This window comes from Theropithecus gelada, chromosome 20 (assembly GCF_003255815.1).
Source record: "Theropithecus gelada isolate Dixy chromosome 20, Tgel_1.0, whole genome shotgun sequence".
NCBI classification, from domain to species: domain Eukaryota; kingdom Metazoa; phylum Chordata; class Mammalia; order Primates; family Cercopithecidae; genus Theropithecus; species Theropithecus gelada.
In genome coordinates, this window is record NC_037688.1 from 55,116,407 (window position 1) to 55,143,394 (window position 26,988).

Genomic DNA, 26,988 nt, shown 5'->3' on the forward strand with positions numbered 1-26,988 from the left:
TTTGGGAGGCGGAGGCACGTGGATCACCTGAGGTCAGAAGTTTGAGATCAGCCTGACCAACAAGGCGAAACCCCGTCTCTGCTAAAAATGCAAAAATTAGCTGGGCATGGTGGTGGGCACCTGTAATCCCAGCTACTTGGGAGGCTGAGGCAGAAGAATCGCTTGAACCTTGGAGATAGAGGTTGCAGTGAGCCAAGATCGCGTCATTGCACTCCAGCTTGGGTGACAAAGCAAGACTCCCTCTCTCTTAAAAAAACGAAAATGGGGCCGGGCGCGGTGGCTCAAGCCTGTAATCCCAGCACTTTGGGAGGCTGAGCTGGGCGGATCACGAGGTCAGGAGATCGAGACCATCCTGGCTAACACGGTGAAACCCCATCTCTACTAAAAATACAAAAAAACTAGCCGGGCTCGGTGGCGGGCGCCTGTAGTCCCAGCTACTCGGGAGGCTGAGGCAGGAGAATGGCGTAAACCCAGGAGGCGGAGCTTGCAGTGAGCTGAGATCCAGCCACTGTACTCCAGCCTGGGCAGCAGAGCCAGACTCCGTCTCAAAAAAAAAAAAAAAAGGAAAATGGAAAAGCACCAACAGGCATGGGGGAGACGCAGGTCCTCCAGGAGACCATATCTGGTTCTCTTACTGCCACACTCATGCCACTCATGCCGCTGAAGCCAACACACCTCCTCCTATGTGACCAGAATTCTAGGTCACTTTTTGCTTTCTTTCTTTTTTGAAATTAAAAGAAAAAAATATTTTTAGACACGTGATCTCCCTATGTTGTCCAGGCTGGTCTCAAACTCCTGGGCTCAATCGTCCTGCCTCAGTCTCCCAAAGTGCTGGAATTACAGGCATAAGCCACCAAACTAGACCTTTTCTTGTTTTTATTTTTTAGGGACAAGGTCTTGCTCTGCTACCCAAACCAGAGTGCAGTGGTACGATCTCAGCTCACTGCAGCCTTAACCCCCTAGGCTCAAGTGATCCTTCCACCTCAGCATCCCAAAGTGCTGGGATTACAGGCGTGAGCCACCACACTAGACCTCCTTTTTGTTTTATTTTTTTAGGGACAAGGTCTTGCTCTGTCACCCAAGCCAGAGTGCAGTGACATGATCTCAGTTCACTGCAGTCTCAACCTCCTAGGCTCAAGTGATCCTCCCACCTCAGCCTCCCAAAGTGCTGGGATTATAGGCGTGAGCCACCGCACCTGGCCTGAATAATACTAGTTTAGATAAACCACTTCATAAAGTGGGCATGCAATGCTTCGTTTCCTCTCACCTTTACCCAGCATTGCTTGTCATCTCTGAAAAATCACAAAGGGACCTGCCCCTCCACTTCAGGGACCCACTTAAAACCTGGTTACCATCCAGGCTTGCTCTGCCTTGGCCATCAAGTTTCCTAGGCACCAAGCCTCTCCTTTCTCCCGCTCCACCTGCCAGCCCATCTGACAGCACCGAATCCTGCACCCTGGAGTCCGTCTGGACTCACCTGCCCTGACCTTACTTGGCTTCTTCTGTGATGTTGACTTTATCAACCGCTTTTGCCAGCCTAGTTTGTCTGCCAAACCCTACCCATAAATCTCCTACCTTGGATCTATACAACTGCCTCCCTTTTGTCCTGTCCCCAGGGTAGTGAGCCCTCCAGGGCCTGCAGCCCCAGCTGTCCTGATCCTTTTCTACTGAAGCAAAGGAAGATGTGTTCATTCTGTACCCACTGCTGATCTTTCTCCTCTGTCCAAACGTCTCCAGTCCTGTGCTACTGCCCTGGACTTAATTGTTTTTGTTTTTCTGTTCTTTGACACAGGGTCTCACTTGGTAGCACAGGCTGGAGTGCAGGGGCGTGATCTTGGCTTACTGCAACCTCCACTTCCCAGGTTCATGTGATTCTCCTGCCTCAGTCTCCCAGGTAGCTGGAATTACAGGCACGCACCACCTCACCCGGCTAATTTTTGTATTTTTAGTAGAGACGGGGTTTTACCTTGTTGACCAGGCTGGTGTCAAACTCCTGACCTCAGGTGATCCACCCACCTTGGCCTCCCAAAGTGCTGGGGTTACAGGCATGAGCCACTGTGCCCGGCCTGCCCCAGCCATATTAGATTCTGAGTCTTCTATGTCCCTGACAATTGACTAAGCACATTTTAATATGTCTTGTCTTTTTTTTTTTTTGAACAGAGTCTCACTCTACTGTCCAGGCTGGAGTGCATTGGTGCAGTAGTGGCTCACTGCAACCTCCACCTCCCGGGTTCAAGCAATTCTCCCTGCCTCAGCCTCCTGAGTAGCTGGGATTACAGGCTCGTGCCACCACACCTGACTAATTTTTGTACTTTTAGTAGAGACGGGGTTTCACCATATTGGTCAGGCTGGTCTTGAACTCCTGACCTCAAGTGATCTACCCACCTTGGCCCCCCAAAGTGCAGAGATTATAGGTGTGAGCCACTGAGCCCAGCCTTAATCAGTCTTTATCTTGATTCAGTAAACGCTGCACCAGGCAATGGTTGGTTAGCTTTCTCGTTTAACCTTTGCCTTCGGATTTTTTTTTTAAATTTTCTTCAAATTGGGGAAAATACAGAAAACTGGTTTGGTGTCCTTTAATGTTGGAAGACCAGAGGAGCTTCTTTTGGCTCACCCAAATTTCAACAGTGGTGTATTAAGACCTTTGTTTTAGGCTGGGCACAGTAGCTCATGCCTGTAATCCCAGCACTTTGGGAGGCCAAGGCAGGTGGATCATTTAAGGTCAGGAGTTCAACCAGCCTGGCCAACATGGTGAAACCCTGTCTCTATTAAAAATATAAAACATGGTCCAGGCGTGGTGGCTCACACCTGTAATCCCAGCCCTTTGGGCGGCCACAGCGGGCGGATCACAAGGTCAGGAGATCAAGAACATCCTGGCTAACATGGTGAAACCCCGTCTCTACTAAAAATACAATAAATTATCCAGGCGTGGTGTCGGGCACCTGTAGTCCCAGCTACTCAGGAGGCTGAGGCAGGAGAACGGCGTGAGCCCGGGAGGTGGAGCTTGCAGTGAGCCAGGATCGAACCACTGCACTCCAGCCTGGGCAACAGAGTGAGACTCAGCCTCAGAAATAACAACAACAACAAAAAAGCTTTGTTTTTTGTTTTTGTTTTTGAGATAGTCTCGCTGTGACGCCCAGGCTGGAGTGCAATGGCGTGATCTCAGCTCACTGCAATCTCTGCTTTCTGGAAAACCCTTTGTTTTAATCCCAATTTCCATTTACGTCTTTTCTTTTTTTTTATTTTTTATTTTTTATTTTTTTGAGAAGGAGTCTTGCTCTGTCGCTCAGGCTGGAGTGCAGTGGCGCCATCTCGGCTCACTGCAAGCTCCACCTCCCAGGTTCAAGCGATTCTCCTGCCTCAGCCTCCCGAGTAGCTGGGACTACAGGCGCGTAACACCATGCCCGGCTAATTTTTGTATTTTTAGTACAGACAGGGTTTCACCATGTTGGCCAGGCTGGTCTCAATCTCCTGACCTCGTGATCTGCCCTCCTCGGCCTCCCAAAGTGCTGGGATTACAAGTGTGAGCCACTGCACCCGGCCCTAACCTGATGTTTTTATCAGCATCTGTAAGATAAGGCTTCAGGAACTGGTAGATTCTGCAAGAGTAATATGGGGTGCCCATAGAGAAGGGGCCTTCTTATGACCACAGCATTTACCATAACCTGTGTAATGGGCATATTCAGTGGGTGAATATTCCTGTCACCACAGAGCCAGTTGCACATGACTTGTATACAAAGCATATCAGCTGCTTCATCGGGGTGCTCCAATTGGCATTTATAGGGGAAGTTGGGCAGTTCCCTTCTGACGGTAAACAGATTTTTTTTTTTTCGGAAGACAAGGTCTCACAATGTCACCCAGGCTGAAGTACAGTGGTGCAATCACAGCTCACTGCAGTCTCAACCTCTCAGGCTCAAGTGATCTTCCCACCTCAGCCTCCTAAGTAGCTGGGACACAGGGGCTCACTACCATGCTCAGCTAATATTTGTATTTCTTGTTGAGATGGGATTTCGCCATGTTTTCCAGGCTGGTCTTGAACTCCTAAGCTCAAGTGATCCACCCACCTCAGCCTCCTAAAATGCTAGGATTACAGGCGTGAGCCACTGTACCTGGCCAACACACTTGGCAGTGGCTTTTATCCAGTCCACCGGCTATGAGCATGCCGGCCCTTCATGAATATTCATAGGTCCTCTTACAACCTGTTGAATATGTACACCTTGTCAACCCATTCAGCATAAATTCCTGTCTCATCTTTCTCTCTCTCAAAATGATCTATGCCAGAGGCTACACCTCCCAGTCTGTCAGGCCACTGCAACCCCTGATAGGAAATAATGTCTCCTCTCCAAACTTGTAGATTTCCGTGTATTTTGTTTTTGTTTTTGTTTTTTTTCCTGAGACGGAGTCTCAACTCTGTCCCCCAGACTGGAGTGCAGTGGCAAAATCTCGGCTCACTGCAACCGCCGCCTCACCGGTTCAAGCGATTCTCCTGCCTCAGCCTCCCGAGTAGCTGGGACTACAGGCACCCACCGCCATGCCCAGCTAATTTTTGTATTTTTGGTAGAGACGGGGTTTCACCATGTTGGCCAGGCTGGTCTCAAATTCCTGACCTCAAGTGATCTGCCTGCTTTGACCTCCCAAAGTGCTGGGGTTACAGGTGTGAGCCACCGTGCCTGGCCAAATCTCCTGATTTTAAGTTGACGCCTTAGAATATCACATTATCATATGTTCTGCAGAGTGATCACTCTTCTGAGGAGGAAAACAAAGGGAACAAAGGGGAAATAAACTAAACAAAGGTCGAAACCAAAGCATTGCAGTTGGGAAGCAATTCAGTAGGAGATGTGGAAATTGTGAAGCAAAAACTCCAAAGTTAAACAAAGCTACCATGTAAATTACACCACAATAAAACAAAAACAAAAAAATTAAAACCAGGAGCTTCAGTTGTCTAAATAAACATACACAACATTCTTCTTCCGGTCTTATGATGCATTTGACAAGATCTCTAGTATCTACTCAAGCTAACCCATGAAATACAGCTAATGGTAGATGAGTAAGATAAAGGCTGTCCAGATCTTTATCTGAAAGAGGCCGAAAAGAAAGACCAGAGTATTTCGTGAAAATCTGAAGGGAGAATAAACATTTCACTCACTACCTACCACGTGCCAGGCCTGTACCAGGGGACTGACAAAAATTGGTGGGTCTTATTATCTCCAATTTACAGATGAAAAAACTGAAGCTCCAGGCTGGGCGCAGTGGCTCACACCTGTAATCCCAGCACTTTGGGAGGCTGAGGTGGACAGATCACCAGGTCAGGAGTTGGAGACCAGCCTGGCCAATATGGTGAAACCCCGTCTCTACTAAAAATACAGAAATTAGCTGGATGTGGTGGCACGTGCCTGTAGTCCCAGCTACTCGGGAGGCTGAGGCAGAAGAACAGCTTGAACCAGGGAGGCAAGGGTTGCAGTGAGCCGAGATTGCGCCACTGCACTCCAGCCTGGGCAACAGAGCGAGACTCCATCTCAAAAAAGAAAAAAAAACAAAACTGAAGCTCAGTGGGTTACATAGTAGGTAAGGTCTGGAGCCTTTAACAGGTGTTAAACCCATGTATCTGTTAAAAGAAAAACTTAAGACAAATTAAATTTAACAGAGTTTAATTGAGCAAAGAACAATTAGCGAATCAGGCAGCTCCCTGAACCAGCTTAGGTTCAGAGAAACTCTGGGGCTGCCATATGGTTGGATAATAATTATAGACGGAAAAAGGAAAGTGACATACAGAAAATGGAGATGAGGTACAGAAATAGCCGGATTGGTTAAGGTGTGGCACTTGCCCTTATTTGAACATGGTTTGAACAGTGACCACTTGTGATTGGCCAAAACTCTGTGATTGGTATAAGAGAAGGTTATAGTCTATTTACACCTCCAGTTAGGCCACTAGGTGAGGAGAAATCTTTAGGCCTAAATTAAAATATGTAAGGAGGCAGCTTTAGGCTAAACTTAACAATTCTCTTGGCCCGGCGCGGTGGCTCATGCCTGTAATCTCAGCACTTTGGGAGGCCAAGGAAGGCGGATCACCTGAGGTCGGGAGTTGGAGACCATCCTGGCCAACATGGTGAAACCCCATCTCTACTAAAAATACAAAATTTAGCTGGCTGTGGTGGCAGGTGCCTATAATCCCAGCTACTTGGGAGGCTGAGGCACAAGAATGGATTGAACCCAGGAGGGTGGAGGTTGCAGTGAGCCGAGATCGTGCCGCTGCACTCCAGCCTGGGTGATAGAGCTAAGCTCAGTCTCAAAAACACAAAACAAAACAAAGAAAGCCAATTATCTCTTTTTGGCCAACTTTCAATTTTGAGAGATTGATAAAAACTTGAGGCATTGATGTCAATCTGTCACCATCGTGAATGGACTTTTTTGGTCTAAAATCCCACTGAGAAACAGAGCAGTGGGTTTTGTAAGGTGGGAATAAGGAAATAGAGCAACAAGGAAAAACTTCGTTATTTCAGGTTACTTTTTTGGGAACAGTTGGAGCAGAGGGGAGTTTCTTATTATGCTGGAATTTCTTGTTTTCAGGAGGAAAAAACTGGTCTGTTTTGGGGTCTCTCTGTTTTCTTTAAAGTTTCTGTTTGCTTATGTAGCATTTAGCATGGGTGGCTCCATTTTGGTTTGGTCTTTTGGAGTCTAGTTCAGGAGCTCAGGCCAGAAAAACAGCCTCCCATAACTTTATTAACATCTCTTTGTAATATAACATTCTGTCCACAAATGCTTGGTACATGGCTATAGGTTTCTGGCTTAAAAAATGATTAACAATGGGCTGGGCGCGGTGGCTCACGCCTGTAATCCCAGTACTTTGGGAGGCCGAGGCAGGTGGATCACAAGGTCAGGAGATCGAGACCATCCTGGCTAACATGGTGAAACCCCGTCTCTACTAAAAATACCAAAAACTAGCCGGGCGTGGTGGCGGGCGCCTGCAGTCCCAGCTACTCGGAGGCTGAGGCAGGAGAATGGTGTGAACCCGGGAGGCGGAGCTTGCAGTGAGCCGAGATCGCGCCACTGCACTCCAGCCTGGGCGACAGAGTGAGACTCCGTCTCAAAAAAAAAAAAAAAAAAAAAAAAAAGATTAACAATGTACCCTTACCTATCCTGAATCTGGGCCCCTGCGGCCTCTCTCATACTACCGTGGCCACCCAAGCTGCCCTGAGGTTTCCTGATGAAGGTGGCTCACATCCGTATTCCCAGCACTTGGGAGGCTGAGGTGGGAGGATCACTTGAGCCCAGGAGTTCAAGACCAGCCTAAGCAACACAGTGAGACCTCATCTCTACAAAAAATAAAAATGCAAAAATTTGCTGGGTATGGTCCCAGATACTTGGGAGGCTGAGGTGGAGGATCAATAGAGCCCAGGAGGTCGAGGCTACAGTGAGCTGTAATAGTGGCACTGCATTCCAGCCTGGGGTACAGAGTGAGACCCTGTCTCAAAAAAGAAAAAAATAAATAGAAGTGAATAAGAAAGCAAAGAAAACCCAAATACAAACCCTGCAAGAGGAGAGACAGAGAGGTGTGGAAAGACAAAGGAGGAACAGTTCGTAGAAGTCTCGTTGTAGCCTGGACCCAAGGTGCTGTATTCACTGGACAATCATCCATGGATGCTTAGTCTGTACCAGGTGTGATGCCAGATGCTGAGAATTCGGAGATGACTGAGCCATGGCCCCTGCCTTAGAATGAGCTCTCAGTTTAGTGGAGAAGGCTTACATGTAAACAGATAAATTACAGTGCAGGGTAATTAGAACCATAACAGAGTAATGTAGGAAACACACAGAAGCCAAAGAAAGGAATGATGAATTCTATTTGAAGAGGAGGAGCTGGGAGGAGAAGAGAGCTGAGGCCTTCCTATGAGAAGGGTGGGTGGTGGTGCAGGGTGGTGGTGTTCCCCTCTGAATAACCTGGAGGCTGCCAGGGGGGCAGAAGGAAGAGAGCATTTTAGGCAGCTGGAGTGTGCATGGGCAGAGTTGAAGATTAGCAACTGCAGGCCACTGTGGAGGGAGTGCAGGACTCCCCTGGGCAACCTGGTGAAGTCACTTCTGCCCATTACACTTTATTCACTGGAGCAGCTAAGAGTGAACAGAAAAGCAGCGCTCATGCTGTCAGACCCTTTGTCCAAATGAAAACATGCACAGCATGCACCAAGGCCCAGTGTGTAAATAAGAAGCAGATAATTTTTTTTTCTTATCGGGAAACAGATCTCCCACTGTTTGGAAATATATTTTGAAACATTCTCTTTTTTTTTAAGACGGAGTTTCACTCTTGTCGTACAATGGCGCGATCTTAGCTCACTGCAAACTCCGCCTCCTGGGTTCAAGTGGTTTTCCTGCCTCAGCCTCCCAAGTAGCTGCCACCATGTACCATGTCTGGCTAATTTTTGTATTTTTAGTAGAGACAGGGTTTCACCATGTTTGCCAGGCTGGTCTCGAACTCTTGACCTCAGGTGATCTGCCAGCCTCGGCCTCCCAAAGTGGTGGGATTACAGGCGTGAGCCACCGCAACTGGCCAAAACATTCTTTTTTATTTTTATTTATTTATTTTATTTTTATTTATTTATTTATTTATTTTTGAGACACGGTCTCACTCTGTCACCCAGGCTGGAGTGCAATGGCATGATCATAACTCCCTGCAGCCTCAAACTCCTGGGCTCAAGCAATCCTCCCACCTCAGTCCTCCAAGTACTGAGACTGCAGGTGTGCACCACTATGCCCAGTTAATTTTTTTTTTTTTTTGAGACGGAGTCTTGCTCTGTCGCCCAGGCTGGAGTGCAATGGTGCAATCTCTGCTCACTGCAGCCTCTGCCTCCCGGATTCAAGCCATCCTCCTGCCTCAGCCTCCCAAATAGCTGCAGCAGATTACAGGAGTCCACCACCACACCAGCTAATTTTTGTATTTTTAGTAGAGACAAGGTTTCACCATGTTGGTCACACTGGTCTCGAACTTCTGACCTCAATGATCTGCCTGCCTTGGCCTCCCAAAGTGCTGGGATTATAGGTATGAGCCACAGCGCTCAGCCCTCAGATAATTTTTGTAAATTAGTTTTTTAGTTTTTGTGGGGATGGGGAGGTCTTGCTATGTTGACCAGGCTGGTCTCAAATTCCTGGCCTCAAGTTATTGTCCTGCCTTGGCCTCCCAAATTGCTGGGATTACAGGCATGAGCCACAGGTGTCCGAAACCTTCTGGATGGGGGTGGAGAGGCAGATCCCCACCATAGGTCTGAAATTGCACCAAAACTTTGAAAAGAGGGCAAAGCTGCTTCAGCTGAGAGAGGGAGGAGCTTTCAGGGGAATTCTAGAGGGGAGAGAAGAGAGTCACACCACATCTGCCATGGCCTCCTGTCTCCACTCTTACCCTGCCCAAGTCCCTCCTCCACTTTATCAAAATCAGGAGACAGCAATCCTTCTAAAATGCAAACATGAGCATGTACCCCTCTGTTCAAAATCCTTCCATGGCTCCCCTCACTGTGAGAAAAGAAGCCAAACTCCTCCAGGCTGGGCGCGGTGGCTCACGCCTGTAATCCCAGCACTTTGGGAGGCCGAGGTGGGCGGATCACAAGGTCAGGAGTTCGAGAACATCCTGCCAACATGGTGAAACCCCGTCTCTACTAAAAATACAAAAATTAGCTGTGCGTGGTGGCGTGTGCCTGTAATCCCAGCTACTCAGGAGGCTGTTGCAGGGGAATCGCTTGAACCAGGGAGTCAGAGGTTGCAGTGAGCTGAGATTGTGCCACTGCACTCCAGCCTGGTGACAGAGCGAGACTCCGTCTCAAAAAAAAAAAAAAAAGCCAAACTCCTGACCACACCTCCCAGGCCCTGCATCCTCTTCCCACTGGCTGCTGCCCAGGCCTCATGGGTCAGCTTCCCTCATTTCCCTCCAGTCACCCTCCTGTCTTCATTATTTCCAAATTCATCACACTTCCAGCTCGTTATCTATCGCAGATAACCTCATTAGGGATCTATGGCAGAAAATAAGACTGAAGAATGCAACCAAACGTAGACAGACTTTTTCACAAGATAGTCGGTCTCTCGGGCTTATTCAAATTCCAAGGGAATCATTTACAAGTTAATTCCGGCCGGGCGCGGTGGCTCACGCCTGTAATCCCAGCACTTTGGGAGGCCGAGGCGGGTGGATCACGAGGTCAGGAGATCGAGACCATCCTGGCGAACACGGTGAAACCCCGTCTCTACTAAAAATGCAAAAAATTAGCCGGGCGAGGCGGCGGGCGCCTGTAGTCCCAGCTACTCGGGAGGCTGAGGCAGGAGAATGGCGTGAACCCGGGAGGCGGAGCTTGCAGTGAGCCGAGATCGCGCCACTGCACTCCAGCCTGGGCGACTAAGCGAGACTCTGTCTCAAAAAAAAAAAAAAACAAAACAAGTTAATTCCTATCTCTCGGGTCCATTCATTTCTCCTTTTAAAATAATTTTTATATTTTTGAGACAGAGTTTTGCTTTTGTTGCCCAGGCTGGAGTGCAATGGTGCAATCTCAGCTCACTGCAAGCTCCGCCTCCCTGGTTCAAGCGATTCTCCTGCCTCAGCCTCCCAAGTAACTGGCATTTCATGCATGTGCCACAACACCCGGCTGATTTTTGCATTTTTTAGTAGAGATGGGGTTTCACCACGTTGGTCAGGCTGATCTCGAACTCCTGACCTCAAGTGATCCACCCACCTCAGGCTCCTAAAGTGCTGGGATTACAAGGTGTGAGCCACTGCGCCTGGCCCCATATATTTCCCCACAAAATCACATACTACCTCTCAACATTGCTGCACCCCCATTTCCCCTCCCCTATGAGGAAGGAGGCTACATAAGCATCTGGACCACTCTGCGTTATTAGGTCATCATTCTCCTGTGGTTCCCTTGCGCTTGTGCATGTGACATAAATTTTGTACACCTTTTTCTCCTATTAATTTGCCAACTGTCAGTTCCTTTTCGGGGAGCCTTTATAGGGCTAGAGAGCAGAGAGGAAGCTTTCCCTTGGCCCTACAGCTCCTTGACGTTGGCTGTTGACTCTTTTTCTCATTGCTGTCTCTTCAGCATCTAGAATGGTGCCTCCAATGTAGAGATGCTTGATAAACATGTGTTGAGCCGGGCGCGGTGGCTCACATCTGTAATCCCAGCACTTTGGGAGACTGAGGGTGGATCAAGAGATCAGGAGTTCGAAACCAGCCTGTCCAGCCTGTCCAACATGGTGAAACTCCGTCTCTACTAAAAATACAAAAATTAGCAAGGCGTGGTGGTGGATGCCTGTAATCCCAGCTACTTGGGAGGCTGAGGCAGGAGAATCGCCTGAACCTGGGAGGTGGAAGTTGCAGTGAACCGAGAAAGGGCAGTAGAGCAAGACTCCATCTTGAAAAAAAATTAAAAACAGGCAAACAAAAAACAAAAACAAGCAAACAAAAAACATGTGTTGAGGTGCTTTCTGTTGAGTGGCAGAAAGCTCTGGCAGAAGGGCTTTGGACATTCATGCGTCCAGGCCCGGGAACCAGATGAGGTTTAAGGCAACTTCAGCTAGAGTTTAAAAGGGGCAGGTAGGCCTACAGCTGGCACATAGGTTAAATGTAAAGTGGCTCAAACAGGATCTGATGAGGCAGAAGCAGAGATGGGGACCTGGTGTCTCACTGCCTTCATGTTCTTTCTTCTGGCTCAATCCCCACATCAGGGTGCACCCTAGAGGTACCAGCATTAGCAATAGGGCAGCTTTCCTTGTTTCTGGGATGGACAGAAAATGGGCCTTGAAACCCTTCCCACCATAGGAAGGCATCTCTTGCACTCTGGAGACTGAGGACTTGCTATGGTGGAACAAGGAGCAGCCTCTGGCAATGGAGGAGATGCTGGATATCCATACAGGCAGGGTGGGTGCAACGGAGTGGAGCTGTGGCAAATGTGGGCACCTCTGTCCTGAGGGTCCTGGATGTGTCATGCCTGGAAACATGACGACATCCTTCCAAGGTGCCCACCTCGACCTCTCTGAGCTGCAATCTTTGACTTTCTGTGTTTGGTCACAGACTAGGGGTGGTCTGTCCCTAAACAGAAGAAGACAGGCAAAGATTAGAAAGGAGAGAGGAAAGAGCTAGAGAGAGAGCTTGGGAGAGATGTAGGGACAGGAAAGAAGGGGCAGAAGGAAAAAGATATGGAGAGAAGGAATATAAAGAAAAAACTTTAGGCCAGTTGTGGTGGCTCATGCCTGTAATTCCTGCACTTTGGGAGGTGAAGGTGGGTGGATCACCTGAAGTCAGTTCAAGACCAGCCTGTCCAACATAGTGAAACCCCATCTTTACTAAAAATACAAAAATTAGCCGAGCATGGTGGTGGGTGCCTGATTCCAGCTACTTGGGAGGCTGAAGCCGGAGAATCACTTGAATCCTGGAGGCAGAAGTTGCAATGAGCTGAGATTGGGCCACTGCACTCCATCCTGGGCAACAGAGCGAGACTCTGTCTTTAAAAAAAAAAAAAAGAGGCCGGGCGCGGTGGCTCAAGCCTGTAATCCCAGCACTTTGGGAGGCCGAGACGGGCGGATCACGAGGTCAGGAGATCGAGACCATCCTGGCTAACATGGTGAAACCCCGTCTCTATTAAGAAATACAAAAAACTAGCCGGGCGAGGTGGCGGGCGTCTGTAGTCCCAGCTACTCAGGAGGCTGAGGCTGGAGAATGGCGTGAACCCGGGAGGCGGAGCTTGCAGTGAGCTGAGATCCGGCCACTGCACTCCAGCCTGGGCGACAGAGCGAGACTCCGTCTCAAAAAAAAAAAAAAAAAAAAAAAAAGATAAAGAAAAGAAAAGGCTGGGTGTGGTGGCTCATGCCTGTAATACTAGCACTTTGGGAGCTGAGGAAAGCGGATCACAATTTCAGGAGATCGAGACTATCCTGGCCAACATGGTGAAACCCCATCTCTAATAAAATACAAAAAATTATCTGGGCGTGGTGGCGCACACCTGTAATCCCAGCTACTCAGGAGGCTGAGGCAGGGGAATGTTTAAACCCTGGAGGCAGAGGTTTCAGTGAATCGAGATCGCACCACTGCACTCCAGCCCAGCTACAGAGCAAGACTCCATCTAAAAAAAAAGGAAAGAAAAATCCTCCTCAGAGCAGGGAAAGATGAAGACATAAAAGGAAGGAGAGTCACTGGGAAAGAGAGAGGGAGAGAGACACAAAACAAAACGGCTGGAATGAGGTGAAAGTTATAGCAGCAGGATGTACTGACCTTGACCTTGGAGAAAAAGAGAGGGGAAGGGAGGAGTGAACGTGGCATCTTTGGCTGCTGTTCTGTTTCACTCCCACAACTCATCCCCCTGGAGTCCCCGCCATTTCCAGATCCTCAGGGCGGGACTGCCTTTGCTATCTGGGATGAGTCCTTGGCCCCAGATGGTAAGCCTGTGAGGGGTGGGGTGCTCTGAATGCCTGACTAGTCATTTATAATTGAGAGTACTTATTCCAACCCCTTCTGGTCCTCTGTCCTTCCCTCTTCTTGGACCTGCTGAATCAGAGAGGTCAGAGGGCCAGTCCAGGAGGGGTCAGGCGCTAGGTCCCTGGAGTCGGTCCTAGGGATTTTAGGCTGAGAGAAATCAGTCCTGAAAGTGAAGAGCCTACAGAGGAAAAAAAAAAAAAATCTATGACATCACCCCTGGGGGTGTTACCGACCTAAGAAAGAAGCAATGGCCTGGGTGGCCTACAGCCCCAGGAAGATTCAGCCATGGTACCCAGGAGACTTGAGAGCCCAAAGCCCAGAGTTACCCCCAGAGGGACACCTGTAGACCTTCGGATCCACAGCTTCGCACTTCCCACTGGACTGACTCTGTTTCCAGCGGGGCAATAGGCACGTGTTCACTGTGCACCTGCAACCCCAGGCATCCTTCTCAGAGAGATATGGTTTGGGAAGGGTTTGGCATATTGAGGATAAATAGATGAGTGGACAAAAAAAAAAATGCAGGCCAGGTGCGGTGGCTCATGCCTGTAATCCCAGCACTTTGGGAGGCCAAGGCAGGCGGATCACAAGGTCAAGAGATTGAGACCATCCTGGCAAACATGGCGAAACCCTGTCTCCACTAAAATTACAAAAATTAGCTGGACGTGGTGGTGCGTGCCTGTAATCTCAGCTACTTGGGAGGCTAAGGCAGAATTGCTTGAACCCAGGAGGTAGAGATTACAGTAAGCCGAGATCGTGCCGCTGCCCTCCAGTCTGGAGGATAGAGCCAGACTCTGTCTCCAAAAAAAAAAAAAGAAAGAAAAAAGAAAGCAATTACAGCAAAATATTAACCATAGTATAATCTATACGGTGGTTATATGAGTGTTCACTACACAATTCTTTTTTTTTCTTTTCTTTTTTTGAGACATGATGTTTTAATCATGGCTCACTGCAACTTTGACCTCCTGGGCTCAAGTGATCCTCCTGCCTCAGCCTCCTGACTAGCTGGGAGCACAGGTGTGCACCACCATCACTAGCTAATTGTTTTATTTTTTTGTAGAGATGAAATCTCCCTATGTTGCCCACATTGGTCTTGAACTCCTGAGCTTAAGCAATCCTCCTGCTTCGACCTCTCAAAGTGCTGGGATTACAGGCATGAGCCACTGCACCCAGCCTCACTATACAATTCTTTCTTTCTTTTTTTTTTTTTTGAGATGGAGTCTCACTGTGTTGCCCAGGCTAGAGTGCAGTGGCGTGATCTCAGCTCACTGCAACCTCTGCCCCTCAGGTTCAAATGATTCTCCTGCCTCTGCCTCCTGACTAGCTGGAATCACAGGCACCAGTTATCACACCCGGCTACTTTTTGTACTTTTACTAGAGACGGGGTTTCACCATGTTGGCCAAGCTGGTCTCAAACTCCTGACCTCAGGTGATCCACCTGCTTCGACCTCCCAAAGTGTTGGATTACAGGCGTGAGCCACTGTGCCCGGCCACTGTACAGTTCTTTTTTTTTTTTTTTTTGAGACAGAGTCTCGCTCTGTCACCCAGGCTGGAGTGCAGTGGCCGGATCTCAGCTCACTGCAAGCTCCACCTCCCGGGTTCACACCATTCTCCTGCCTCAGCCTCCCGAGTAGCTGGGACTACAGGCGCCTGCCACCTCGCCCGGCTAAGTTTTTGTATTTTTAGTAGAGACGGGGTTTCACTGTGTTAGCCAGGATGGTCTCGATCTCCTGACCTCGTGATCCGCCCGTCTCGGCCTCCCAAAGTGCTGGGATTACAGGCTTGAGCCACCGCGCCCGGCCCACTGTACAGTTCTTTAAACTTTTACATGTGTTTGGATTTTTCATATTAGAAAAAGGAAAGAAAAAAATGTCTGGCAAATAGTCGGCACTCCTAAGTGTAAGGTTTTGGAAAGGGAATATATTCCCTTTCTGGGAGAATCCACATTTCAAATGCCTGGGAGGGGCTCTGTTTGTCCTGACAGATGGCAGATTTCAGGGGAGGGCATCTACCAAGCCTAGAGGTGATAAGCCACTTTGCCCACCCAGAGCTGCTGGTGGTGACCTTAAGTTTACTATGTTCTTCCTGATATATGGCACTTGGCTCAGAGTGGACTCCACCTTGCCACCTGTCACCTAGGTTGGAGTGCAGTGGCATGATCTTGTCTCACTGCAGCCTCAACGTCCTGGGCTCAAGTGATCCTCCCCACCTCCCTCCTGAGTAGTTGAGGCTACAGGTGCTCGTCACCTTGCCCGGCTAATTTTTGTTTTTGTTTTTTGTTTTGATAGAGATGGGGTCTCACTATCTTGCCCAGGCTGAGCTAGAACTCCTGGCCTCAAGCGATCTGCCTCTGCCTCCCAAAGCATTGTAATGACAGGTGTGAGCCACCATGCACAGCCAGGAACTCAAAGAATCTTACCCTATGCTGTAGTATCTGTTGACTATGGTGTGAGCCACCATGCCCAGCCAGGAACTCAAAGAATCTTGCCCTATGCTGTAGTATCTGTTGACTATGGGGGAGAGGCAGGATAAGGTGTTCCAGACCCCGCCTGACACCTGATCCGAAGAGGTTGCTCATGTTTGCTCAGGAGGTGAGGTTCACACAATAAAGGGCAGGGGGAGGGCTTGGACCTGGTATAAAACATCTGGAAGTTTCCAGGGGGTTGCTTTGCATCTGAAACTGCCAGGTGAGGGGTGGCAAAGATGCCGGAATCTGAGTTGGGGGGGAATTCAAATCGGAGCTGGCGAATAGGATGCCTGGAAGGAGTGGCAGGAAAGACTTGAGTTAATTGGGGCTCCTGGGTCTGCACTAATCTTAGGTGCAAAGCTGTCTAGGTCTCTACTGAAGGACTGGGGACACCTGGTTCAGGTGTCCGGGTGTTCAGGGGAATGGACATGGCCAGATGTGTGTTAGTGGAGAAAAGAATAGTAACACATAGACCAGGTACCTGGGGTCTAATATCTTGAGCTGGTCCCAACTCCTTCTGCAACTTCTCTGTCTGTCCTAGTTACACCAGCACTGCTTGGATACTGGTGCTGGCACAGTCCCTTCTGTCACCAACTCTGCTCCCCAGGTGACACAGAGGCACCTCGAAAATTCTTCTTTCCTTGCGACCAGGTGGATGCTAGGGATTTAAACCATGCTCCAGGTGCCCCATAAGTCAGGCCAATTCACCACAGATGGTGAGGCTTTCTTTGCTCAGCCTCTGGGCTTGGTAAACTTAGCCGTCTCTTTGCTTGTGAGAGGTCCTCTACTCCCTCCTTAGAAAACTTCTTTCCTGGCTATGGCCACACCAACCCAAATGTACCTAAGTTTGGCCGATTTCAGAAAACTTCTCTGCTTTGTGCCAGGATGGAATAACGCTTAATCCAGATAGTTAGGGTTCATTTTCAGGCTTGAGAGAAAAGAGGAGGGCTTGGCTACAGCCAGACCAGGGAGAGCTGGAGGGATCAGGGACATAGAAGGTAGCATCAGGGAGGAACAGGACTACCAGTACTACAGGCTATGGATAGTCGTTTCTAAGCTCAAGACTGGGTCTGCTAGGTCTGAGTTGAAGGACGAAGAAGCCTTGGTCTGAGCCGCAGGTCAGGAGTGCCTGGGTCAATCAAGTCCACAAGGAAAAAGGTGAATCTTCATTTGCTCTTTTCTTCCCACTCCAGCCTCAGAATGTTGACAGTCGCTCTCCTAGCCCTTCTCTGTGCTTCAGCCTCTGCCAATGCCAGTAAGTGAGATACCAGAGCCTGGTAATGGGGACATGGGAAGGCAGCCTTGGGCACTGCTGTTGGCCAAGGCTTTTGGAGGCTGGTTTCAGGTGGGAGCTGAGTTGTGGGAGGAACAGGGGTGGTGCAGAGAAACTGAACTCCTGAAAGATTTCTCCCTCCAACTCCTGCTTGCCCCTCCAGTTCAGGCCAGGTCTTCCTCCTATAGTGGAGAGTATGGAGGTGGTGGCGGAAAGCGATTCTCTCATTCTGGTAACCAGTTGGACGGCCCCATCACCGCCCTCCGGGTCCGAGTCAACAACTACTACATCGTAGGGTAAGATTCTTTGAGTTGCTGGCTGGGTGCAGTGGCTCATACCTGTCATTACAATGCTTTGGGAGGCAGAGGCAGATCACTTGAGGCCAGGAGTTCTAGCTCAGCTTGGGCAAGATACCAAGACCCCATCTCTACCAAAGAAAAACAAAAACAAAAACAAAAATTAGCCGGGCATGGTGGTGAGCACCTGTAGCCTCAACTACTCAGGAGGGAGAGGCGAGAGGATTGCCTGAGCCCAGGATGTTGAGGCTGCAGTGAGCCAAGATCATGCCACTGTGCTCCTGCCTGGATGACAGAGTCTCTTTGCTGGCAAAATAATTGAAGTTCCCTGTAGGATCTTCCAGGGCTCACCCAGGCTTCACAGTCTGTAGGACTAGCAGGAGACTTGTCATCCCTCTCATCACCCTTCTTTCTCCTTCCTCCTCCCCTCTTTCTCAGTCTCCAGGTGCGCTATGGCAAAGTGTGGAGTGACTATGTGGGTGGCCGCAGTGGAGACCTGGAGGAGATCTTTCTGCACCCTGGGGAATCAGTGATCCAGGTTTCCGGGAAGTACAAGAGGTACCTGAAGAAGGTGGTCTTTGTGACAGACAAGGGCCGCTATCTGGCTTTTGGGAAAGACAGCGGCACAAGTTTCAATGCTGTCCCCTTGCACCCCAACACCGTGCTCCGCTTCATCAGTGGCCGGTCTGGTTCCGTCATTGATGCCATTGGCCTGCACTGGGATGTTTACCCCAGTATCTGCAGCAGCTGTTGAGTCCCCTCTCCTTGGCAGGGACACTGTGATGAGGAGTAAGAACTCTTTTATCACTAACCCCCATCCAAATGGCTCAATAAAAAAATATGGTTAAGGCTAGTGTGTGGGGGCATATGTGGCTGGGATATCTTTCTCCTGACTCAGCTGGGGACGTGCAAATCTCACTTCTGGCTGGCTTTGGACATCTGTCTGGAAGAGTGGGAAGATGAGGGAGAGGTGTGTGAGAATCCTGGGCTTGTACTATGATTTATCAAGAGGAGATGAGACTCTGGCTTCCATCAACGCTCTTCAAGGACAGCTCCTTAGAACATTGATCCAAACTGGAGTCCTGGGTCTGAGGGGAAGGCCTAGTTGTGGCTTATACCAAAACCGCAGATGTCCCACTCTCCAGCTCTCCTCATCCCTGGTCCTCCCCTTAAGAAAGTGCTGAACTCACTTGCTGTGTGTGGGTGGCCAGGACCATTAGCCTTTGTTCTTTCCTGGAACCCACCTAACTCCTGAAACTTAGCTGAAGTCTGTGCCCGAGGACCCTGCCCTGTTGGCAGGCCCAGTTCCTCCTCACCTCTACCCATGAGCCCCAGTGTCCTGCTAAGCCCTCTCAGATCTGGGATTCCTCCTTCCTCAGGAAGCCACCACCTTCTCAACAGTGGAAACCCTGCCCACAATACGCTCTTAGGCTTTAGACATCAGAAGGTTACAGTGGACTGGGGGAGGCTGACACTAGGTTGAACTCGTTAAGGAATGAATGGGAGGTAAGAAAACACAGGCAGCAAGAATCGAGTGTTTCGAGAAGTTTGGCTCTGGTTTGCCAGAAATAGGCAAGTCAGTTATCGGGGGTGTAAGGAAAAAGGGTTTTGTGTCTTTTTAAAATCCTAGACAGGAGAGTCACGAGCATGTTCACATGATAAAGAGGAAGAAAGAGAAAGAGGCTGGCAATTCTGAAAAGAGATCACTGATGAGGTCTCAAAAGAGATGGAAGAGGATGGTTTATGCAGTTGGGGAAATAAATTTTAAGAAGGGAAGAAAATTAAAATGAGTGAAGGTATGTGTTAGTTTTGTGAAAGTTATCAGTATATGGCCGGGTACAGTGGCTCACATCTGTAATCCCAGCACTTTCGGAGGCCAAGGCAGGCGGATCATTTGAAGTCAGGAGTTGGAGACCAGCCTCCAACATGGTAAAACCCTGTCTCTACTAAAAATACAAAAATTAGCTAGGTGTGGTGGCCCACGCCTGTAATACCAGCTACTTGGGAGGCTGAGGCATGAGAATCACTTGAACGCTGGAGGCAGAGGTTACAATGAGTTGAGATAGCGCAACTGCACTCCAGCCTGGATGACAGAGCAAGACTCCATCAAAAAAAAAAGAAAAAAATTAAAAAAAAGAATGTTATCAGTATCAGAATGGAGTCACATATATCATATCCTAACGAAATGGAACCAAGCTGACACCTAAATTAAGTGTCACACCTGATAACACCTTGGAGGACTGGGTGGAGAACCAGCAGACAACAGCAAGGAGTGGCAGAGTCTGTAGATCAAGGTCAGGTGAAAGGATCACCCATCATGTTGGGCGTCAGATGAGGCAGGTTCACACACTACCTGAGGAAGCTGGTCTTTGTGACAGACAAGAGCTGCTCTGCCTCTTGGGAAACACAGGCACCAGTTTTAGTGCCACCCTGTTGCACCCCAATGCTGTCCTTTAACTCATCAGTTACGGTGCTGGATCCCTCATTACTGCCAATACAGGGCTAGCAGTATGTCCGCCCCAGTGACTGCAGCCGCTGCGGAGCCCTAGCCTCCTCTCTGGCAGGGGCCCTGTGGTGGGACTTCTCTATCATTAACCTCCATGCAGTTGACTCAAGAAAAGGATATGGTGGTTGGGCAAGGGGGCTCACGCCTGTAATCCCAAGACTTTGGGGCTCAAGTCAGGAGGGTCGCTTGAGCCCAGGATTTCAAGACCAGCCTGGGCAACACAGCAACCTGTTTGTAGGCAAAATGAGGAGTTGAAGTTCCCTGTAGGATCTTCTAGGGCTCAACCAGCCTTCATGTGCAGGGGGACTGGCAAGAAATCTGTCATCCCTGTCACCACTTTGAAGGTCTCAGGGTGTATGTAGTTCCTGAAAAGTTCAAGTCCCACCTGAGACTCTGGTCTTTTTGAGGGACAAGGGCTGCTAACTCCTTTTGGGAAAGATGAATGTCAATGCTGGCGTCTCGCAACACAGCATCATGCTCTGAGTCATCAGTGATTCCCTAATCAATGCCATTGGCTTGCATTGTGACTGTCTATCCCAGCCTATCCAGTGACTTCAGCAGCTGCAGAGCCCCAGCTTCTTCTTTGGCAGGGGCACTGTGGTGAGGAGGGAGGATTCCCTTACCATGAATCTCCATCCAATTGGTTCTGTGAACTGATATGGTGGCCCAACTGTTGCGGGAAGTCAGGGACCCTGAACAGAGGGACTGGCTAGAGCCACAGCAGAGGAACATAAATTGTGAAGATTTCATGGACATTTATCAGTTCCCAAAATTAATACTTTTATAACTTCTTACACCTCTCTTTACTGCAATCTCTGAACATAAATTGTGAAGATTTCATGGACATTTATCAGTTCCCAAATAATACTCTCATAATTTCTTATGCCTGTCTTTATTTTAATCTCAATCCTGTTATCTTCATAAGCTGAGAATTTACATCACCTCAGGACCCTGTAATGATTGCATTAACTGTACAAATTGATTGTAAAACATGTGTGTTTGAACAATATGAAATCAGTATACCTTAAAAAAGAACAGAATAACAGTGATTTCAGGGAACAAGGGAAGATAACCATAAGATCTGACTGCCTGCAGGGCCGAGCAAAAAGAGCCATCATTTTCTTCTTGCAGAGAGCCTATAAATGGACGTGCAAGTAGGAGAGATATCACTAAATTCTTCTCCTAGGAAGGAATATTAAATATTAAGACCCTAGGAAAAGAATTGCATTCCTGGGGGGAGGTCTACAAATGGCCCTTCTGGGAACGTCTGTCTTATGCAGTTGAGATAAGGACTGAAATACGCCCTGGTCTCCTGCAGTACCCTCAGGCTTACTAGGATTGGGAAATTCCAGCCTAGTAAATTTTGGTCAGACCAGTTCTCTGCTCTCAAACCCTGTTTTCTGTTAGGATGTTTATTAAGACAATATGTGCACAGCTGAACACAGACCCTCACCAGTAATTCTAATTTTGCCCGTTGCCTTGTGATCTTTGTTGGCCTCAGAAGCATGTGATCTTTGTGACTCTACTCCCTGTTCGTACACTCCCTCCCCTTTTGAAATCCTTAAAAAAAACTTGCTGGCTTTGCGGCTCAGGTGGGGCATTACAGACCTACCGATATGTGATGTCACTCCCCGCGGCCCAGCTGTAAAACTCCTCTCTTTGTACGCTTTCTCTTTATTTCTCAGACTGGCCAATATTTAGGGAAAATAGAACCTACATTGAAATATTGGGGGCTGGTTCCCCCGATACCCAACACCATGGCTCACGGCTGTAATCCCAACACTTCCAGAGGCCAAGGCAGGAGGATTACTTGCACTTTGGAGTTTGAGGTTGCCATGAGCTATGATTGTACCAGAGCACTTCAACCTGGGTGACACAGTGAGAGCTTGTCTCTAATAAGATATTTTAAAAAATGCCATTTTAAAAGTGTACACTTTCATGGTTTTTAGTATATTCACTGTGTTGTGTAACCACTACCACTACCTCATTCCAGAACATTTCCATCACCCCCAAAAGAAGCGGTTACATCTGTTCACTGTAGTGCCAATTACTCAACCCCTCATCATCCCCTGGCAACCACCACTCAGGTGTACTTTCTATGTCTGTGGGTTTGTTATTGTAATTTGAAAGTTAATTGATGTTACTTTGATTTCATTTTGAATACAGTAAATATGAATCAAAACCCATATATACGGAGCATCTTCACAAGCCTCATTTTTCACTGTTGCCCAGGCTGGAGTGCAGTGGCACGATCTCGGCTCACTGCAACCTCCGCCTCCCAGATTCAAGTGATTCTCCTGTCTCAGCCTCCCGAGTAGCTGGGAATACAGGCGCCCGCCACCATGCCCGGCTAATTTTTTGTATTTTTCGTAGAGATGGGGTTTCACCGTGTTAGCCAGGATGGTCTCGATCTCCTGATCTCATAATCTGCCCGCCTCAGCCTCCCAAAATGCTGAGATTACAGGTGTGAGCCACTGCACCTGGCCTGGAAGTTATTTTTTAAAAATCAATTGTTTCTTTCTCTGTCATCCAAGCTGGAGTGCACAGGCATGATCTCGGCTCACTGCAACTTGCACTTCCTGGGTTCAAGTGATCCTCCTGCCTCAGCCTCCCAAGTAGCTGGGACTATAGGCACATGCCATCACATCTAATTTTTTTTTTCTTTCAGATGAAATCTTGCTCTGTCCCCAGGCTGGAGTGCAGTGGTGCAATCTCGGCTCACTACAACCTCCAACTCCTGGGTTCAAGCAATTCTCCTGCCTCAGCCTCCTGAATAGCTGGGATTACGGGCATGCGCCACCATGCCTGGGTAATTTTTGTATTTTTAGTAGAGATGGGGTTTTGCCATGTTGGTCAAGCTGGTCTCAAACTCCTGACTTCAGGTGATCCGCCCACCTTAGCCTCCCAAAGTGCTGGGATTACAGGTGTGAGCCACCTCACCCAATCCTTTTTTTTTTTTTTTTTTTTTTGAGACAGAGTCTTGCTCTTTTGCCCAGGCTGGAGTGCAGTGGTGCAATCTCAGCTCACTGCAACCTCTACCTCCCAGGTTCAAGTCATTCTCCTGCCTCAGTCTTCTGAGTAGCTGGGATTACAGGTGCCCGCCACAGCACCCAGATAGTTTTCTGTATTTTTAGTAGAGACGGGGTTTTGCCATCTTGGTCAGGCTGGTCTCAAACTCCTGAGCTCAAGCGATCTGCCCACCTCGGCCTCCCAAAGTGCTGGGATTACAGGCATGAGCCATCGCGCCCAGCAAATGCTGTCTCGCCTCTAGGAATCAATATAAATCATCTGGCAATTAATTTTTTAAAATTTTATTTTCAGACAAAGTCTCGCTCAGTTGCCCAGGCTGGAGAGCAGCAGCACCATCTCAGCTCACTGCAACCTCCACCTCTCGGGTTCAAGCCATTCTCTTGCCTCAGACTCTCGAGTAGCTGGGATTACAGGTTTGCAACACCATGCCTGGCTAATTTCTGTATTTTTACTACAGACAGGGTTTCACCATGTTGACCAGGCTGGTCTTACACTCCTGACCTTAGGTGGATCACCTCGGCCTCCAAAAGTGCTGCGATTACAGGCGTGAGCCACTGCTCCCAGCCTTAATTTTTGTATTTTTAGTAGAGACATGGTTTCCCCATGTTGGCCAGGCTGGTCTTGAACTCCTGACCTCAAATGATCTGCCCACCTCAGCCTCCCAAAGTGTTGAGATTACAGGTGTGAGCCACCACGCCTGGCCAAACTACTCTAATTTCTACCAGCCAGATGCAGATCCTTAAAACAACCCTAGGAGGTATTTTAACCATTATTCCCTTTTAATATCTGAGGAAATGGAGGCACAAAGAGGCTAAATCTTTGGTCTGGGTGGCCTGGCACTAAGGCCCTGTAACTAAATGATTTATTCAAACAGAAGCCCTATCTCCTTGATCTATGCTCTTTTCACTATTTCTGGCAGGTTTCTTATAAAATATCTGGAATTAGCAACAAACGTGAAAACTGAACAGCATTTTCTGATGGACAAGGAAGACCAAACTGTCAATTGCCGATGCCAGAGATTCTCAAAGTATGGTCCAGAGACTTCTGGGAGTCCCTGAGACACTTTCAGTGGGTCTGCAAGTTCAAAATTATTTTCATAATAAAACTAAGGTACCATTTGACTTATCTTGCATTGTTTCTCAAGTATATAGTGGAGTTTTCAAAATACTATATCGTATGTGACATCACAACCGCATGAATGCAGAAGCAGATATGAGAATCTAGTTTTATTATTTGTCTTTGAGACAAGGTCTCCCTCTGTCACTCAGGCCAGAGTGCAGTGGCACCATCACGGCTCACTGCAGCCTCAACCTCCTGGGCTTAAGCAATCCTCCCACCTCAGCCTCCCAAGTAGCTGGGACCATAGGTGTGTTCCACCACGCCTGGTTAATTTTTTTTTTCTAAGAGATGGAGGTAGGCTGGGCACAGTGGCTCACGCCTGTAATCCCAGCACTTTGGGAGGCTGAGGCAGGCGGATCATGAGGTCAGGAGATCGAGACCATCCTGGCTAACATGGTGAAACCCCATTTCCACTAAAAATACAAAAAATTAGCCGGGCATGGTGACGGGCACCTGTAGTCCCAGCTACTCGGAAGGCTGAGGCAGGAGAATGGTGTGAACCCAGGAGGCGGAGCTTGCAGTGAGCCAAGATCAAGCCACTGCACTCCAGCCTGGGCGACAGAGAGAGACTCTGTCTCAAAAAAAAGAGATGGAGGTCTAGGCCGGGCTTGGTGGCTCACACCTGTAATCTCAGCACTGTGGGAGGCCAAGGCGGGTGGATCACCTGAGGTCAGGAGTTCAAGACCAGCCTGACCAACATGGAGAAACCCTATCTCTACTAAAAATACAAAGTTAGCTGTGCACGGTGGTGCATGCCTATAATCCCAGCTACTCGTGACGCTGAGGCAGGGGAATCACTTGAACCTGGGAGGCAGAGGTTACAGTGAGCCGAGAGATTGTGCCACTGCACTCCAGCCTAAGCAACAGAGTGAGACTATGTCTCAAAAAAAAAAAAAAGGGCACACCTCTCTGGTTTTTAGTATGTTTACTACGTTACGCAGCCATCATCACTACTTCATTCCAAAATATTTAACATTTCCATCACCTCCAAAAGAAACTCATTATATGTTGTGGGAAGTCAGGGACCCTGAACGGAGGGACCAGCTGAAGCCATGGCAGAAGAACGTAAATTGTGAAGATTTCATGGACACTTATCACTTCCCCGATCAATACCCTTGTGGTTTCCTATGCCTGTCTTTACTTTATTTTTTATTTACTTATTTATTTATTTATTTATTTTTTTTTTTGAGACGGAGTCTCGCTTTGTCGCACAGGCTGGAGTGCGGTGGCGCGATCTGGGCTCTCAGCCTCCGAGTAGCTGGGACTACAGGTGCGCACCACCACTCCCGGCTAATTTTTTGTGTTTTTAGTAGAGACGGGGTTTCACCATGTTAGCCAGGATGGTCTCGATCTCCTGATCTCATGATCCGCCCGCCTCGGCCTCCCAAAGTGCTGGGATTACAGGTGTGAGCCCGGCTGCCTGTCTTTAATCTCTTAATCTTGTCATGTTCGTAAGCTGAGGATGAGTGTCACCTCAGGGCCCTGTGATGATTGGGTTAACTGCACAAATTGTTTAAACAATATGAAATCTGGGCACCTTGAAAAAAGAACAGGATAACAGCAAGGTTCAGGGAACAAGGGAGATAACCGTAAAGTCTGGCTGCCTGTGGGCCACGTGGAACAGAGTCATATTTCTCTTCTTTCAAAAGCAAATAGGAAAAATATTGTTGAATTCTTTTTCTCAGCAAGGAACATCCCTGAGAAAGAGAATGCGTTCTTAAGGGGAGGCCTCTACAATGGCCGCTTTGGGAACATCTGTCTTTTACGGTTGTAGATAAGAGATGAAATAAGCCCTGGTCTCCCATAGCACTCCCAGGCTTATTAGGATGAGGAAATTCCCGCCTAATAAATTTTGGTCAGACGGTTGTCTGCTCTCAAACCCTGTCTCCTGATAAGATGTTATCAATGACAATGCGTGCCCAAAACTTCATTAGCAATTTTAATTTTGCCCGGTCCTGTGATCTCACCGTCTCCATTAGCCTTGTGATATTTTATTACCTTGTGAAGCATGTGATCTCTGTGACCCACATCCTATTCGTACACTCCCTCCCCTTTTGAAAATCACTAATAAAAACTTGCTAGTTTTGCGACTTGGGGGGCATCACAGAACCTGTTGATTTATGATGTCTCCCCTGGACACCCAGCTTTAAAATTTCTCTCTTTTGTACTCTTTCCCTTTATTTCTCAGACCAGTTGACACTTAGGGAAAATAGAAAAGGACCACGTTGAATATAGGGGGTGGGATTCCCCCGATAATTATATCTATTGCTGTAGTGCCAATTCCTCAGCCCTTCACCATCGCCTGGCAACCACTACTTAGATGTACGTTTTGTGTCTATGGGTTTGTTACTGTAATTTTTAAATTCATTAATGTCACTTTAATTCGGTTTCATTTCACATACAGTATATATGGTCAGGCCCGGTGGTTCACACCTGTACTCCCAGCACTTTGGGAGGCCAAAGCTGGTGGATCACTTGAGGTCAGGAGTTTGAGACCAGCCTGGCCAACATGGTAAAAACCTATCTCCATAAAAATACAAAAATTAGCTGAGCGTGTTGCTGCATGCCTGTAATCCCAGCTACTCGGGAGGCTGAGGCAGGAGAATCATTTGAACCTGAGAGGCAGAGGTTGGAGTGAACCGAGATTGAACCACTGCACTCTAGCCTGGGAGATGGAAGTGAAATCCTATCTCAAAAACAAAAAAACAAAAGCCCTCATATACACAAAACATCTTTAGAGGCCTCATTTTTAAAAACTGTAGTGGGATCCCAAGGCAAAACGTTTCAGAAACACTGATGTAAGATTTGTGTTTTTTGTTTTGAGACGGGGTGTGCAGTGGCACCATATCAGCTCACTGCAAC

The 26,988-nt window shown here is 48.3% G+C and overlaps 1 protein-coding gene across 1 annotated transcript; it reads left to right on the forward strand.

Moving 5' to 3' along the window:
* The first annotated feature begins 16,055 nt into the window (after nucleotides 1-16,055).
* ZG16 (zymogen granule protein 16) lies at nucleotides 16,056-18,324 on the forward strand. The gene is made up of 4 exons (XM_025370792.1): nucleotides 16,056-16,122; nucleotides 17,096-17,157; nucleotides 17,339-17,471; nucleotides 17,910-18,324. The coding sequence occupies exons 2-4, from the start codon at nucleotides 17,103-17,105 to the stop codon at nucleotides 18,223-18,225; spliced, it is 504 nt and encodes a 167-aa protein (XP_025226577.1). The 5' UTR covers nucleotides 16,056-16,122; nucleotides 17,096-17,102; the 3' UTR covers nucleotides 18,226-18,324.
* The last annotated feature ends 8,664 nt before the right edge of the window (nucleotides 18,325-26,988 follow it).

Bases quoted from the DNA above. Each gene is read 5' to 3' on its own strand.
- ZG16 (XM_025370792.1), top strand. From the start codon at position 17,103: ATGTTGACAGTCGCTCTCCTAGCCCTTCTCTGTGCTTCAGCCTCTGCC. The intron at 17,158-17,338 runs GTAAGTGAGATA...TTGCCCCTCCAG, and splicing joins TTCAGCCTCTGCCAATGCCA to TTCAGGCCAGGTCTTCCTCC. The intron at 17,472-17,909 runs GTAAGATTCTTT...CCTCTTTCTCAG, and splicing joins AACAACTACTACATCGTAGG to TCTCCAGGTGCGCTATGGCA.